Source organism: Saccoglossus kowalevskii, chromosome 15 (assembly GCF_978046115.1).
Source record: "Saccoglossus kowalevskii chromosome 15, keSacKowa6.1, whole genome shotgun sequence".
Classification (NCBI taxonomy): domain Eukaryota; kingdom Metazoa; phylum Hemichordata; class Enteropneusta; family Harrimaniidae; genus Saccoglossus; species Saccoglossus kowalevskii.
Window position 1 is genome coordinate 20,466,302 of NC_140655.1, and position 17,886 is coordinate 20,484,187.

Genomic DNA, 17,886 nt, shown 5'->3' on the forward strand with positions numbered 1-17,886 from the left:
TCAGTTTTATAACTGTGAACAGTTTACAATCCATAAAGCACATGTTTTATTGAGTACTGTAAAATCTGTATTAGAAACCGCGGCTTCTATTAAAATTGTACAATGCACAGTGGTCTCCACGAGGGGTTTAAAAGGGGCGCAGCGACCCTCTTTAATTTATTTGTGCCCCTCTTCAATTTGTAGCGCCCCTCTATATATCTTCAGCGCCCTCTTTTGTTTTCGGTGAACAGCTGTTTCATGAGTCCGGGAAGATGTCCCGATGACTTTATTGAGAGACTTCTTGTTAATTGACAGGCGATAAAACAAAGAACTAAGAGACATATAGTGGCATTAGGTGACAAGTAGGACAATGGATTGGGTGTCTGCATGTATGTAAATGTGTCCAAATAGGCGTAGTGCGAGTGGTTAGTGCTAGTAGCACTAATCCGAAAAAGTAATAGATCTAGTGCTAAAATGGCACTAGATCTAGTGTTAAAATGTGCACAGTGCGAGTGGCATTGTTATCGCATTGTCAACGACGTCGAATAATAGGAGGGGCATCAACAACCACTTTCATATGCAAACTACAAACAGTATAAAACATCGCCAATATACGCGAGATGTCCATAATAATACTTTTATATTCTGTCATAAATTAGCCATCCGAAAATCGCCCTGGAGATTTCATGGCTGGTGGGCACTTATTTTGGGCTCGGAATTTCAAAAAATAATCATCAAATATTTTTGGGGGACTTCCATTTTCATCATTGAAGTATCTAACTACGCAGACTTTCAACATCGTCAGTTGGGCCACCCAAGACGAAAGAAACTATTGCAGAATTAACAATAATTAATAATAATTAATAATTCTTGTTGAATTAAAAAGTAGACCAAATAAAATAAAATTCAACTTAGTTTCATCGTAACCAGCCGGCGGCCATGTTTCTTTTGCATGAGTTGAGCTAATAGGTCAAATCGCTAATTAACCAATCAAAATGCTGAAGGATGCCCATGTGTTCAAATCACCATAGCTCATTTAAATAAGTTGAACGCAACGCGGAAAAGATTTGCCGATGTTGTAGTACGATATTTTGGCTTGGATTTTGATGGGAAAATGGCATGATTTTTTTTTTCAAGTCAAAAAATAGTTGTTTTCAAAAGATGAACTGAGCATTAGAAGAATAATTTAATATTGTTTACAGTGAAAGCAGCTCTTTGTCCAAACGAAGCTTACCCATTCACGCTTGTAACAATAAACACGCTCTTGAATAAAAACTGAAATCACCGTCCGTGTTGAGGGACGGTGCTTAAAACGACTACTTTAGGCGTCAGGAAAGATTGAAATGTCTAAAAAAATTAAAAAAATATTAAAAAATAAAAACTTTAAAAACTGCCGAAAAATCGTCGCATTACGAAACTACGGTCATCACGTATGCGCACTGGGTTTGTTTAGCTGTGAAGGGTTAAAATACGTATTTCACAGCCGGAAATTCAACAGACTAACTTGTAACTTCACAGATTTCACATGTTTTAATTATTAGCAACTGTAATAAGAACAAAATTTCGAGAGTCTAGAACAAATAATAGGACTCCTAAAAAATACTATTGCTGAGAAAGTGTCTAGACATATATGGTCATGTTAAAAAATCAGCGAGGTTATATTATATTCCGCTAACTGGTTACTTGTGTAAGCAATCACAAACTATCATTGACATCAAAGATGAGCTAGACAGTGTCCTTATCAGGATTAACTTGGGTTGAAACAAAAGGAAATAAGTCAGTTAAGAGGCTTAAATGGCCACTTGAGAGGCATTGTCGCTCCTTTCGTTAGTAACTCCTTGTATAGACATTCTAAGGTCTATGCTCCTTGGTACAATGTAACAACAGGATTGCGTGAATCCACTTTTTTCATTAGTTAATTATGTCCGCAAAGGTCAATGTCATGACAACCAGACAACGGTTCATTTTCTGTCTGGTTCCCAGCAGTACTGAGCAACATGCCCATACACACAAAATCCACCAAGCTTTACAGGGACCCGGGACTTTGACTAGGAGTATACACATTTTTTATTTAGTTCTTATATGGCATCATAATTTCATTGAAGATCTATTTTCAAAATAAAATAGAAACTAGAAATAAAATTTTATTTATAAAACTAGAAATAAAATAAAATAAAAAACTAGAAATAAAATTTTATTTCTACTAGAAATAAAACGGCACGTCAGCGATTTAAAAAAAAATCTACGCTGAATTCCACTATTTACATACAAGTTACAAGTTTATATCCACCGAAGCTGAAAACACAAACTTCCACACAATACGATTTCATACAGTGTATACAGTATCTATTCACAATTTGTAAAAATTGCGAAGTTTGACCTGCAGTTTCACTGTTCGTGGAGCTAGTTTCCCGGCCGATCGCGTTGTTTCAAAGGTCTCTTTTAGTAACCGTGATTACGACAAACGTGAACAATGACATTCATGTACATTCTCAATTTTCCCACTGCAGCACATTTCCAATGAATGAAAGATACAACAATTTACATAAATATTAATTCATTTTCGGACAATTACGGGATGTCTCGGCGTCGTTGACAATGCGATGTCAATGCCACTCGCACTATGTACATTTTAGCACTAGATCTAGTGCCATTTTAGCACTAGATCTAGTGCCATTTTAGCGCTAGATCTAGTGCCATTTCGACACATTTACATACCTCGTGTCTGGGGAAACACTGGCTGAATAAATAAACAAAAAACAATGGCTAGATGCGTGAAGTGATTGTCACCAGCTAATAATATGCAAATTAGCGCCCCTCTTCAAATGTTATTTGTGGAAAACACTGATGCAATAGAGGGGATGCGACTTCTATTAGATCATATGAAAAATGGTAAATTTTTGGGTCTCAATTATTTCTAAAAAATGGTTGCGACTTCTATTAGGGATGCAGCTTCTAATACAGATTTTACGGTACTTTTAATGAGTACTTTGGGGTTTCTGATGTAAACCAGTCTATGAAATATTAACAAGAATTTAATGTTCCCTACTACATTTTTTATTTCCCAATGTGTTCACCTGTATAATTACAAACAGTGACAGTTATGTTGAACACTAGTGAGCTATAGACCTTTTTAGCTCCACTGTCATCAAAGATGACAGGAGGTGCTACTGTATTGGTATAGTATAGGCATTTGTCTGTTGTCAAAATTTTATTTTTGTTTTCTTCTTCAAAACATCTACTCCAATAGGTGATTTTCCGTACAATTGCGAGATCTCGCGAGATGCATGAAAGACGTGCGTCGAACGTCTGCCGCAAAAATCGAACGATTTGATTTTGAACTCGAATTTCCTTATTTCGTAGCTCACACCGACCGGCCGATCTTCGACAGAGGAATATTGCTTTCGAATACCCTCACTTAATCAAAATTGCCTATCATCAAATGTGGACAGCACATTATTAAGCATGGAAATGTCCCCCAAAATACTTCGCGTTTGTCGAATCCCACGCGATGTTTGACGCCACTACGACGCTATGACCTTTGTTTGTCCTGTTTTTACGTTTGATTTCACGCATAACGTGTGATTCTTGCAGTGTACGGAAAATGGTCTATTACTTTGATACTTGTTATATATGTATGTAGGTGGATCTCTATTAGCCTTAACGTTTTCACCAAATTTTCTCGACGAAATTTGTCTGCACTTTTTTGCTATATTCTTCAATATTTCTGGAAATGAACCCTAATTTTGGAACTAACAGACAAAATTTGAGTAAACTTTCAGTTTTTACTAAAAAAAATTGCTATTTTTTTCTCAATCTTCTGATGGAAAGTGCAGACTACCGGTATAAACAGGATTATTTTTTAAATTTGTGATGAAAAAAGGGAACTAGTGGTGAAAAGGTTAAACGTTTAGTGAAGATACTTATGTACTTTGTGTTCTGTTATCCCTCAATATATGGTTATGAACTGTTCTATAATAAGTCTTCATTTTCCCATAGGGTCCTGCAGCATCACACAAACGTAAAGCCATAATGCTGGTCAAAGTAGGCCTCATCAACGTAGCTACCAAAATACTCAAAGTTAAAATACCAGAATTGAATGTAGAAAGAGATCCTAAAGAAATGAAACGCAGTATGATTGACAATGCACGCCCCGGCACTGAGATACCATGGTATTTGGTTCACTACTACTGTTGCGATGTTGTCACATCTATAGTGAATGCTCTGAAACTCAGTGCAGAAGTCGGCAGTAGTTCAACCGACCCTACCCTGGAAAAAATTGCTAAAAGTGGTATTGTAGAAGCATTGATCACTTGTGTTAATCGTAAGTCAAAATCTGATGACTGTAAAATACTTTATTTTAGCTAGAATTAATTTTCGCTTAAAAAAAATTTGGGGTGTTTTGTATGGAGTTAATTTTCACTGATTTTTGACAAATTCAATGTAAAATATTACTGAAATATCCCTTCAGCGAAAATAGCAAAAATAAAGTATTTTACAGTATCACATAAAAGAGGGATTAAAAGGAAACAATTCTATAGCAGTATTAAGACACTGTACTCTTTATTTCCCATCTAGCATATTGTTTTCTGATTGAACCACACATATGGTTTGTATTCCTATATTATATGATCTGTAGAAAAACTTTCCATCGTAAGCATAATAACTGCTTCGGATTTTGTAATTAGGGATTTTTTGAAATTAAAGCGGAGTGGTTGTCACATGTGCGGGAATGGAGTCCCAAGCGACAATAACAACGCACGCTAAAAAAACATAAAGGCTCATGAGTAGACGCTTTTTTTTTGTTAAAACGACATTTGTCGCATGCGCATGTGTCGATTCTCTCGTTTTAATCCTACAGAACCATAAAATTTAATATAAGGATTTCTCTAAAACTAAGTGTGATTTGACACCACAACCTCAGTGGTGACTAGCCCCAGTGATTCAGTGCCAAAATGTAATACAATGTGGCAGTATAACTCAGTACAACAAATGTTTTAAAGTGTATTCACATCAAGTCACTTTTTACTCTGTAAAACCAATGGTGATACTTAATGACAGTGTTTTGGGGATGAAAAAAATTTGGTAAAACAAACCCATTTAATATGTACACAATACATGTCAACTGAACCCAAGTTAATTATTTACCTATCTAAATAGTACACCTTTTTATGAGGTACGCTGTTGTACAAAACTATAAACGGATCACTCGTAAAACCAGAATTATGTACATCTCCAGTCTTTTATCCTTCAACATTAGAAACTTGTTAGTGACTATCTCAGTGTTTTTCTGTTATATACCCCAATTAAGCACCTGAGTCCACTTTTGTCTCCATTTACAAAAAGAATTTTTGATCAATCACATGGTTTGTCCGCCATCTTGGATTTTCAGCAAAAATGGCAACAATTTAGAGCAATTTGTGTTTCATGAGTGCTCTCATCAGTTTGTACCAAAATAAAAAAAAAGTGTAAAATGTTGGTGAAATTATGCTATTCAATAGTTTTACAAGTTCTTTTATTTTTTTATTTTTCAGAAAATGAATTTTGTGCCCTTACGTTATGTGCTTCAGTACGTGCTATATCCTGTTTGTGTTCGCTCAGTCATGAAGCAAGTCAGCGTGCCATATTCTCTGGAGTCATACACAAACTTGGACCTATTCTTGTTAAAGACACTGCTCACAAGATAGTGTTCGACTGGGCCAATAAAGGTCCAAATGAATTTGAACTGAAAATTCTATCATACAACAAAATAGGACTAATGTCTGATGACCCACCTGCTCAAGAGAAGATTTCTAACCGAGAGGAATACATTGATGCCAGTCTGGACTGGAGTTCAAGTCTGCAGACACACTCTTTAACCACTCTTGCAAATCTCGTCAATAGGGGTGTGAAATTTAGTCATTTTTTTTTTAAAGAGACTCGAACTTTGAAGGTATTTATTCATTCATTCATTCAGTTATTAATTTATTTATTTATTCATTTATTCATTCATTCATTCAGTTTGTTTATTTATTTATTTATTTATTTATTTATTTACTCCCACATTCAAACTTTATTGTAATAAAAATATTATTTTACATGAATGTGGTTGTAGGTAAGGATGGAGGGAGGTTAGGGGTCTGTGATCTTAGTTCAGGTTGTATGTGTGACTTTTATAGTCTAATGGCCAATTGTACCTTTTACAACAATTTCACCATCCAGGCGTACATGTCTATTTACACATTCCAAATGTAAAGCCTGGTGCCTTAGCTACAGTGAGCTTTTACATATGTGTGTGTGGGTGGTTGAGTGAATGCATATTAGAATGGGTGTTTGTTTTAGATCCTACCCTTTTATTTCCACATATTTTATTGTAGATGTAGATTTTATTGACAGTGTAGTTGTTATGCTAGGTAGTCAATGTGTGCTAGGGAGTTCAATAATGAGTTTATGCATACTAGGGAGTTCAACTTGTGATAAGTTCAGCTTGTTGTGAAGGTGACGTCAGTCGGATTCAAGAAAACTATTATGGGTTTATATTGGAATTATCTATGTTTAGGTGGCCTCATTTTAAGATGATGCATTACAAATGTAGCTTAGGTGCGCCTTTAAAGGTTTTTCAAAGGTGGGGGTTTTAAGAATGTAGCTTAGGTGGGCCTTTAAAGGTTTCTGAAAGGTGGCGGTTTTAAGAATGTAGATTGGGTTGGCCTTTAAAGCACCACAGATATTGTACATTAGTTGTGTTTTTGACCCATAAAAAAAACTGATGTGAGTCTTTAATAATGATGGTGAGCTGAGCCATTACACATCACATTGAAATGGACCTTTAACAATATTTATGAGAGTATCATTTTAAATCTGTGTGGAAATTTTAAAATTTCTGTAAGAAGAGTTAGTAATTTTTGTGAGTTTAGGTTTTAAAAATCTAAATAAAATGGGCTTTTAAAATCTCTGTAATGTGGGCCTTTAAGAATCTTGGTGAGACAGGCCTCTAGACTTACTGTAAATTACTTTATTTTTGCTTGAAATTTATTTTAGCTATTTTCGCTGAAGGGATAATTCAGTGAAAATAAAATCCAGCGAATATACATTTTTCTTATATTTTAAATTTAAACCATTAAGAATCAGTGAAAATAAATCCCATACAAAAACACCCGAAAAGTCTTTTCAGCGAAAATTAATTCCAGCTAAAATAAAGTATTTTACAGTTAGTGTGGTCGGCCTTTGAGGTAGGCCTCTCAGTGAGTTAGGCCTCATGTGTACTTTAGGTCCAACTATCTGCCCAGCATTGCAGTGAAACAGACAAAATGACATGTACTTTGATTTCTGTAGGCGGTAATAAAATGGCTACGAACTGCACCATTGATTAGAAGTGAAAGAGTACTGGTTAAACAGGCACTGGGATTGATGGCAACGCTATCATTTAATGTAGATTTGGGTTGGATTTTAGTGTCTGAGTGGAAAATCATCAACTATGTAGAAAACATTGGTAAGTTATTACTACAGTAAGTATTTGAATTCAAATATCGTTTCTGGAATTCATCAATCTGTCTTGGTGCCTGAATTAGAAAACTTTTTATATTTTTACCTTGCCCGTACCATCAAAGATGGAAGGGAAAGGTATATTAAGGGAAAAATTTTGTCTGGCGTTGTCGTTGTTGTCGTCGTTGTTGTTGTCGTCGTCGTCGTCGTTAATAATTGTTATTGTGTGCATAATAACTTTACTAATTCTATTCCAAACTTTATCAAACTTGGTCACCTTATTCATCAGTATAAAGTCTTCCCTGAGTTTGAACAACAGATGTCCTGTATGAAAATATGCAAAAGTTGAGAAATTCTGATAAAATATTTTGACTGTTTCTACTTGACTGATCACTGGTGATACACATCAAAGGTCACTGACCTCAGTGGAAATATGCATTGTTGTATGTGTTCAATGAAGCAAATGATTTATCTTGTAATAATATCCTTGGTAATGTATCTCAGAATCCCATACTGGGTTTCAAAACCAACTCATGGAGAGATTGCACAGTCTGATACACATTTGCAAACCTACCAATAAAATCTTTACAGAAAACAAGATGTCAGAAAATCAATATAAGCACTCCTATGAACTGGGTGCCTAACTTTGATCAAGATCTGAAGCTAATAGAAAATCTGTTTAGTTCAAAGTTATCAAATCAAAAACAATACATAAAAAATACATTAAAAGCAAAACATTTCATCCACATTTTAAAAAGAAAATTATTCTAAAATATATGTATTCTGTATTTGACAAACAGTTCATTCGACAAATGAAAACTCACAGGAATATGTTTCAGCTATTAGAACAGAATGATAGACTTTTTATAACTCTAGTTTAAAAACGCACTTCAAAGATTGCAGTGTTTGAAGATGTAGATTCTCAGGAGGCAACAGTACTGTTGACTTCTCCCTCCACTGGACACCAACTAACTATTTAAGTTGATTTGCATACAAAGCAGAGCTTGCAACATGATAGCTATTCATAAAGGGTGTTTTTTTTTGACTCCCATGTGCGAAGCACAAAATGGGAGTCTTTGCAGTTAGTGTGTCTGTATGTGTGTATGTGTGTCCGACTGTTCCACTGCTATCTCAAGAACCATACATCGGTTTTTGATGAAACTTGGTGCATAGATGCTCTGGGCCAATGCGCAGATTTGATTAGGTTTTGGTAAAAATCCATGCTCGTTAATTACCTAATTTGCATGATAATTAGCTAATTTTTAGCTGTTCTATGACTGTTCCACTGATATCTAAAGAACCACTCATTGGATTTTGATGAAACTTGGTACATAGATGCTCTGAACATATGCGCAGATTTGATTAATTTTTGGTAAAAATCCGTGCATATTAATTACCTAATTTACATGATAATTAGCTATTTTTTAGTGGTTCCATGACTGTTCCACTGATATCTAAACAACCACTCATTGGATTTTGATGAAACTTGGTACATAGATGCTCTGAACTAATGCTAGGTTTTGATTAGTTTTTGGTAATAATCCGTGGATACTAATTACCTAATTTGCATAATGATTAGTCAATTTTCGGTTTTTCCACTGATATCTCAAGTACTAATCATCACATTTCAAATGAAACTTGGTACATAGATGTCATACGACACTGCACAGACCTGATAGTTTTTATGGTAATATCAGTACATATTAATTACCTAATTTGCATAATTAATTAATTTTCAGCATTTGATATAAGTAGTTAGCATTACATTTCAATGAAACTTGGTACTTACATACTCAAGGACTATGCAGAGATTGATTGTTTTCGATAAATATTTGTGCATATTAATCACCTAATTTGCATAATTAGTTAATTTTCAGCTTTTCCATGGGTATCTCAAGTACTAATCATCGCATTTCAATGAAACTTGGTACATAGATCCTTTAGGACTATGCAGAGACCTGATTAGTTTTAGGGTAAATAATTGTGCATATTAATTACCTAATTTGCATAATTAATTTTCAGCTTTTCTACTGATATCTAAAGTACTAATCATTTACATTTCAATGAATCTAGAATTATGCAGACCCAATTAGTTTCCGGTAAATATTTGTGCATATTAATCACCTAATTTGCATAATTAACCAACTTTCACACTGATATCTCAGGTACTATACATCACATATCAATGAATGTACATGGATGCTGTAGGACAATAGACAGACCTGAATAATTGTGGGTTACAATCTGTACATATTAATTACCTAATTTGCATAATTAACCAATTTTAAGCTTTCACACTGATATCTAAAGTACCGTAAAAACTCCAAAATTTCGACCGGTTTTAAATAATTGGCGTTAGAAATGTGACATGTTTTTAGAGTCGTGGCCGAGTTGTAACTCAAAATCTAAACAAAGTCATCAATCAGTGAGTATTATGACAAGCAAAACAAAACATCAAGACGCGCAGAAGAGGTCAGCACAAAACTAATAGGTCAAAAGACAAAGCTGTCTCGCACTACCTAGGAAAACTTGCGAATGTTCGAAGTACAGGTACCCATTGGACAAAAGATACATGGAAGTTTAGCAAACTATCTCCCCGACCCAGTGCAATGTATCCGGTTAGAATCAAAGCTCACGTGTCCCTTATTTGAGGGACCAAATTCTGCCGTAAATTCGCCCTTGGATTAAAAAATAAAATGGGATTTAAGAAAATAAAATGGGACTTTTAAGGTGTATTTTGGCGTCATTTTTCGGACATTTCAATCAATCCTGCCGGCTAAAATAGAGTCTAAGTTTTACCGTAGTCATTGACGTCTGTCTATTCAAGAGTACACGTGTATGATTTTTATCGTGACTAGCATGAGCGGGTAAGCTTCCTTTCGAGAATGAGCTGTTATCACTGTGAACAATGTTAAATTATTCTTCAGATGACCAGTTTATTTTTTAAAAACAACTAATTTTTTTATTTAAAAAAAAATCATGCCGTTTTCGCATCAAAATCCAAGCCAAAATATCGTACTACAACATCAATCTCTTCGCATTGCGTTCAATAACATTAACATATTTAAATAAGCTATGGTAATTTGAACACGTTGGCATCATCCAGCTTTTTGATTGGTTAATTAGCGATTTGACCTATTTGACCTAAGAGAACATGGCGGATATCCTACAGCATCAAACGTTTATACGAGACCGGAATCATTCGCTTACGATGAAACTTAGTTGACTTTTATTTGTATTTCATAACCATTCAACAAATTTATTTTGTGTACATTATTATAATCACTACTGAGTACAGTAATAATCAACAATTCAGAAACGCAGCATGCCGAGATTTTTGTGTTCGTTTTTATTTGAAACTTCGTTTATTTAGAATATATTTTCGTTACCAATAAAATAAAAATCTCTCAGTCAATCAGAAACCCGGATTCATGCCTTCGAGGAAGGTCCCGTTTGAACGCTCACATCGGTTTTTTTTTTCGTTTGGGGGAAAACTAAAACTGGTCGCAATTTTCGAATAAGAATGAGTCGGCAATTTTTAGTGGAGTCGAAAATTTGGAGGTAAATAAAACACCGAAACCCGGCAAATAAATAGCCAATCAAATTTTTAGAGGGGTCGAAATTTTGGAGTTTTCACGGTACTAATTATTCCATTTCAATGAAACTTAGTACAAAGATGCTCTAGGACAATGTACAAACCTAATTAGTTTGGGGTAAAAATCTGTTCATATTAATTCCCTAATAAGCATAATAATTCATAATTTTTTGGTTCTAATCACATTTCAATTAAACTTGGAGACATAGATTTTCTGTTACATTGCGCAGACCTCATTAGTTTTACACTCAAATCTGGTCATATTAATTTTCTGATTTGCATAATTAGTTTTCAGCTAAGTAATTTCGAATTATATTTAATGTGTCTCCAATACTCTCGGCACATGGGAGTTCTTTCTAAGCTTTCTTTGATTACTTTTCATATAATACAGTAGTCACACAATGAGGCAGTTCATATTTGTCTCAGTGAATCATTAATTTTTGACAGACACCTGTACAAAATACTTGGACTAAAGCCATCTAAAATTTTTGGTTATCTTGCATGTTTTATGAATCTATTCACATCTAAATGCAGCACTTTTTTTTTCAATGAGACATTTGTTTTTATACTAAAATATCTGAATTACTTTGAAGAAAGCTGGAAATTATGTCCCTTAAAATAATTAAACAAATAAGGCACCAATGTTTTTGTAAGATATTTACATCTTTTAAGGACATTCGGTAGACTGATTCCCCACTGTTGGTTCAACCCCAAAACTTGTTTGTATTCAAAATTAATTATGACAATGCATATTTAGATTGAAACAAACTATGATAAAGGGAATTATATTATATAACAAAGGGCAAGGTCACCGGAGTTCAACTATGTTATTTTATTTTTACGTTAGCCACATTTATAAATTGTACCGGTAGTCACAATTACGAGCCATTTCATGATTTTACTAAAACAAACAGATTCATAGAACGCAAAAGAGTAAAAATTTTTCACCAAATCATGGTAACGAGATAATTATAAGAATACAAATAATTAGAAAACTTAGTATTATGTGTTGTAGTTCCAAGGCGGAATGTAGTTTCCTCCTCGACATGCCTGAGTTACTTAGATTAATGATTATTAAGATTAAAAAATATTGTCTACTATAAATCATATTTATTTATTCATTCTAGCACCTATTATCTATTCAACATTACTGTAATCAGTTTAATTATTCACTAGGTTTTAATTTTGCTTATTTCGCTGACTGGAAAATGCGCTAAATTAAAATGCAGTTATTATGTAAAATTGAGCATAGAACACATTATCTAAATGATAAAACTGTGAATTTTTAAAACCCACTGAATATGTCTGAAATGGCAAATCTGCGAAATTTAAACCCAGTAAAAATTGGTCATTTTACAGTATATATAATTTTCTTATTTCGCATTTGGATTGGTATATGGAGTCCAAAACATAATAAAAAAGGTTAAAGGGTCATGTCGACTTCAAGATAATTTATGTTTATTAGTCCCTGTTCGGACGAAGTCCGAAAACGGGGACTTATAATTCGGTCTCCGTCCGTGCGTCCATGCGTTTCGATTCGATTCTGTTCATTCTTTGCATGTGCCTAGTACTTTATGTGGGACATATGCACATGCATATTTGCGATTCGATTAAAAAATGGCCGACTGGCAGCCATCTTGTTTTTTGAAAATGTTGTATTTTGGACATGCTTTGTAAGTTTTCATTCAAATTTGGTACATAGATTATACATGTTAGGATACATGTCCATGACGATTTATTTCGCAATTGGATCAAAGATGGTCGGCAGGCATTTTTTTTTAGCTCCGCTGTCGACTTTGTCGAGCAGAGCTTATAATATGAGTGATTGTCCGTCGTCCGTGTCAATGTTTTACTTTTTCGACTTCTTTTTGAAAACTACAAGCCTGAATTCTTTGATACTTGGTGTATATGTACCTTGGGTAGACCTCTCTTAGGTTTGTTCATTTCATGTTGATATCTTCAATTCTCTAATTTTGGTGAATATTTTTGTCATTTTTGGTAAAAAGTTATATTTTCGACTTCTTGTTAAAAACTGCAAGTCTGATTGCTTTTATAATACATATATAGGTACTACATGTGGACCTCTTTCAGATTTGTTAATTTTGTTGTGAAATCTTCAATTATTTAATTTTGATGATTATTTTTGTCATTTTTGATGAAAAGTGATATTTTTGACTTCTTGTTGAAAACTGCAAGTCAGATTGCTTTTATATTACATATATACGTACTACGTGTGGACTTCTTTCAGATTTGTTCCGTTGCTTTTTATATATACATTGTTCATTTTCTAATGATATCTTCAGTTCTTTAATTGTAATGTGCATTGCTAACAGTGGAGCTATCTCAGCCAAGAGGCTGCTTGTTTTGGCACATACATGTACTTTATACATGTTAGGATACATGTTCATGACAATTTGTTTCAAAATCTGGTCAAGGATGACCGATTGACAGCCATCTGACTTTTTGGCCTTACTACTATATTTCCACAATTTATGTACCATTTTCATTCGTATTTGGCACATACATCATATATATCAGTGTGTTTCATAATCAGATCAAAGATGGACGAATAACGGCTGTTTTTATTTTTGGCCATATTACTACTACACGGAACACGTGTTTTGATGTAAATAAACAATCTGTTGTATACGCCACTTGGAACTCAAGTTTCAAGGACACGCTCGCGACAACCCGTCTGCTTTAATATGACGAGCACAAAGAGAACTTTCAATAATTTAACGAGGACTGTCATTTTCAATGACTTGTTGGTATTGTGTTTTCTGGTCTGTGTTTCATGAGAAATACCTGGACTTGAAAAGAACTTAATATTCTCAATTCAATTTATTTAGAATTTACGTTTCCTAATAATGTCAGATGGTCTGTCACTCTTAACTAGAAGATGTCATCTTTATGTGCAATAATTGTTGTTGTTGTTTTTTTATTGTAGTAATGTACCCTTATCAAGACTTGGCGTATGCTGGCTTTCGATACATTCATATTTCAACTTATCCTGACTGTAAAGCGAAAAATTTAATTGGAAAAAGTGAGGTAAGTTGACATATTTTTTTGACTTAAATATTACCGTAGCTGCATTGGTTGGTTCGCAGCAGTATCTTAGACATGTCTTGGCTGATCACACTTAAACTTCACACACATATTATACAACTAAGGGTATGTAAGATGCATGCACATCCAGTCGTTTTATGATCAGATTTTACCGGTACATCCTGGATGGCAATTATTTTAATGTTAAAAATTTATCAAAATCGATTCTGGAATTCGTTCTCACTTAAACTTGGTACATACATAGGACATTATGGGACCTTGATGCACATCATTTTGTTTTTCAGGTCAGATTCAAAATGGCTGACTAGTGGCCATTTTGTGTTAATGAATGTAGTTGCGGAGCTGCATCTCTGACCAATGTTCAAAGTAATATATACATTATACATCTTGTCATATGCATATATGCATATTCATATTTTGTTCAACAATCCAGTTCAAGATGGCTGAATGGTGGCCATTTTAATGTTAAAAATTCATCAAAATTAAGCATTTCTGCTATTCTAGAATCAGATCTTGGGGTTGTATAACAGGATTTCGTTCAAACTTAGCACATACATTGAACATTATGAGACTTTGATGCACATCAGATCAGAAATGGTCGACTGGTGGCCATTCTTTTTTAATGAATGTGGTTTTAGAGCCATATCTCTATCATCATACGTCATATCACACATATGCATAGTAATTTGTTTGAAGTGATACATAATGGCCAAATGCTGGTCATTTTAATGACAAAAATGAAAACCATTTCTGCTATTCTGGATCTTTTTTAAACATTGTCTGCTATTGTCCATTTTGGTACACACATTGAGCATATAATGAATGAAATCACACTGAGACACTTTAATAAACAATTGTTACTTGAATAACTACAGATCCTTATTGTCAATAATCTTGTTTCCTTTCAGACAATACTTCGTGCATGTGCATTACATGCATTCAGTTCAATACATGATATTCGTTCCTTTGTGTTACAATGCGTAGAGATGTTTTCAAAAGGAGATTCTTCACCAACTATGTTGAAATATTTGGGCGCTAGAGATCTGACCTTATTAGAGGATTCCTTTGGTCAGTACGTAAGTATAGTAAGATCTTGTAACTTGAGTTCTACATTCATGCTTTTATTGTATGTTTCAACCATATATTCAATGTATGATAGTACATCACAACAGTTAAAGTTATATTTAATTTACTAACTGTGGTTTCTGTTACAATGTCGCAACTTCAAAGATAAATTCAAAGCCACAAAAGTGAGGATGCGGTAATGAGTACATAGAATAAAAATAGAATACCTGGGAGGACTTGTATATTTGTCTTCGTTCATGCGAGAAAGAATCTTCTTTTTTGAATTTGTTGACTGGGATGATGACAAATATGACTGGAAAGCTATTCTGAGGGACTAAGAGAAGGTCAAAAATGAGTTTCTCTTAAAAGAAAGTGCTGCTGATTCAAGAGAGTATTGTGTTCATGAGCAATGTCAGTGTTGATCCTTCATTTCCAAACAAAAAATTATAAAAAAACAAGAATAGGGATTAATATTTTAAATAATATTAAAATTTTGTTTCAATGAAAATATTAAATGACTTCAATAGCTTCTTAGATTTACTCACGTATGAAGTTTTCGAATGCAATGTCCACAGAAATATTACTCTAAATTTGCTCATTATGTATTCAAAAATACCATAGACCAAAGTAAAAATCATCAAAAATGCCATAATTCTCCCAAATAACCCGAAACAATGGCATTCAAAAGATTAAAGATCACAGGATTTACTTCTAGTTGGAGCAGAATGTATTTTACTTCCTGTTCGATACTAGAATGAAATTATGGAAAGACATCAAGCTGGTATTGAAATGATTGCTTTGATATTTTATATGTTGTTAGTGTGCGTAATCTCCATTTATGTATTCAAATATTGTTATTTGCAGGGAGACACCAAGGATATGATTACTTGTATAAGGGAAAACTACAAGAAATACGCTCTAAGGTGAGTTCATTATTAAATGTGCCATGTTTTTGGAGTAAAATAGTTTATTCAGGATGTTTATTCTTTTCACCATCATTTCCTTCTTTTCATCACAAATTGGCTCCAGAAATACTTAGAATGTATGAAAAAAGTGCAAAAAAAATTGGGCAAGAAAGTCTGGTTATGAAAAGGTGGAATATTGTGTGTTTGTGTGTCCCTTTGCTGCCGTTTGCCTTGAATCGGCTTACTTGGACAACGCCAAAAAAATTATGCTTAAAGGGTGGTAGTCATCTCGCCATGCATGTGCGAGATATATGGGTTTCATATAAACAAAGATGGTGACTTTGGCTGTTGCGCAGACCAACGAGTACAGACTGAGACGTTACCCAACTTTAATTAAGTTTTTTTAGGGGAGTTGACGGTGGTAATTGCAAGTGCCAGTCGCGCCCAGTTCAAACTTCATACTTTTGATTTCCCTTAGAAGAACGTATTAGATTGTGGAAAATTCAATGTTTATCAGCACAAATGTCGCACATGCGCAGCACAACGACTACCGCCCTTCAACACCTACTTATTCAATGCGAAAATCATGAACTAGGATCGCTTATTAAGTCTACTTTTTTGTGGCATGCCTGATGTAAGTAATTTTATTTAATAAAACGAACATTTTGTTGTATTAAAAATGTCACGTTACTTGTGACCTAATGACCTGAGATCACGGCAATTTTTGTCCATTACAGCATCATAATAATTGTTACTTAAAGCGGGGAGGGGGGCACCTCGAAGAATTGGGTCCCAAGCGACGATAACAACACAAGCTAAAAACGCAAAGGCTCATTGGTTGACGCTTGTCTGTAAACAATGACACGCTATGGCCATCTGATGCATGCGCAAGTGATGACTCCCTCGCTTTAAGCTGTTCACATTATATAAGGCCATTATGAGTATTATTACATATGTACTTCAGTTTATTTTGATTCATCTCTGAACTCTAAATCAGTATTTTCACACCCAAGATGCAAATGACGTCTGAGAGCAAAGAAAGTAGTCCCTTCAGGAATATTGTTTTTCGAAACATACCAGAAATAAACAATATTTAGAAATACAATATTTTTCTCTTGGGGTACATGAATATACTTGCAGAGTGAAATGAAATTTGAATAAAAGTAATGGCACTTTTAGGCAGTCACTTATTAGTTCCCGTTCGGACGAAGTCCGAAAACGGGGACTTATAATTCGGTCTCCGTCCTTGCGTCTGTGAGTCCGTGCGTTCGTCCAGAGTCATATTTCAGAATCCCTTGGACCGCTGCCATTCATTCTTTGCATGTGCCTAGTACTTTATGTGGGACATGTGCACATGCAGTGGTTTAGCGATTCGATTCAAAATGGCCGACTGGCAGCCATCTTGTTTTTTGAAAATGTTGTATTTTGGACATGCTTTGTCAGTTTTCATTCAAACTTGGTACATAGATTATACATGTTAGGATACATGTCCATGACGATTTATTGCGCAATTGGATCAAAGATGGTCGACTGGTAGGCATCTTGTTGTGTTTTTTTATGCGGTATCTTGGACGTGCTCTGTCAGTTTTCATTCAAATTTGGCACATACATGTACTTTATACATGTTAGGATGCATGTCCATGACAATTTGTTTCAAAATCTGGTCAAGGATGGCCGATTGACAGCCATCTGACTTTTTGGCCTTACTACTTCCACAATTTATGTACCATTTTCATTCGTATTTGGCACATACATCATACATATCAGTGTGTTTCATAATCAGATCAAAGATGGCCGAATAATGGCTGTTTTTAT

The 17,886-nt window shown here is 34.4% G+C and overlaps 1 protein-coding gene across 1 annotated transcript in view; it reads left to right on the forward strand.

Moving 5' to 3' along the window:
* The window catches only part of LOC100368909 (uncharacterized), a 57,098-nt gene that overhangs the window by 4,718 nt on the left and 34,494 nt on the right, over positions 1 to 17,886 (forward strand). The window contains exons 2-7 of the mRNA XM_002739886.4: positions 3,979 to 4,303; positions 5,514 to 5,911; positions 7,291 to 7,447; positions 13,983 to 14,083; positions 15,010 to 15,177; positions 16,031 to 16,089. Coding sequence (XP_002739932.1) covers positions 3,979 to 4,303; positions 5,514 to 5,911; positions 7,291 to 7,447; positions 13,983 to 14,083; positions 15,010 to 15,177; positions 16,031 to 16,089 — 1,208 coding nt within the window. The remainder of the gene's footprint in view (positions 1 to 3,978; positions 4,304 to 5,513; positions 5,912 to 7,290; positions 7,448 to 13,982; positions 14,084 to 15,009; positions 15,178 to 16,030; positions 16,090 to 17,886) is intronic.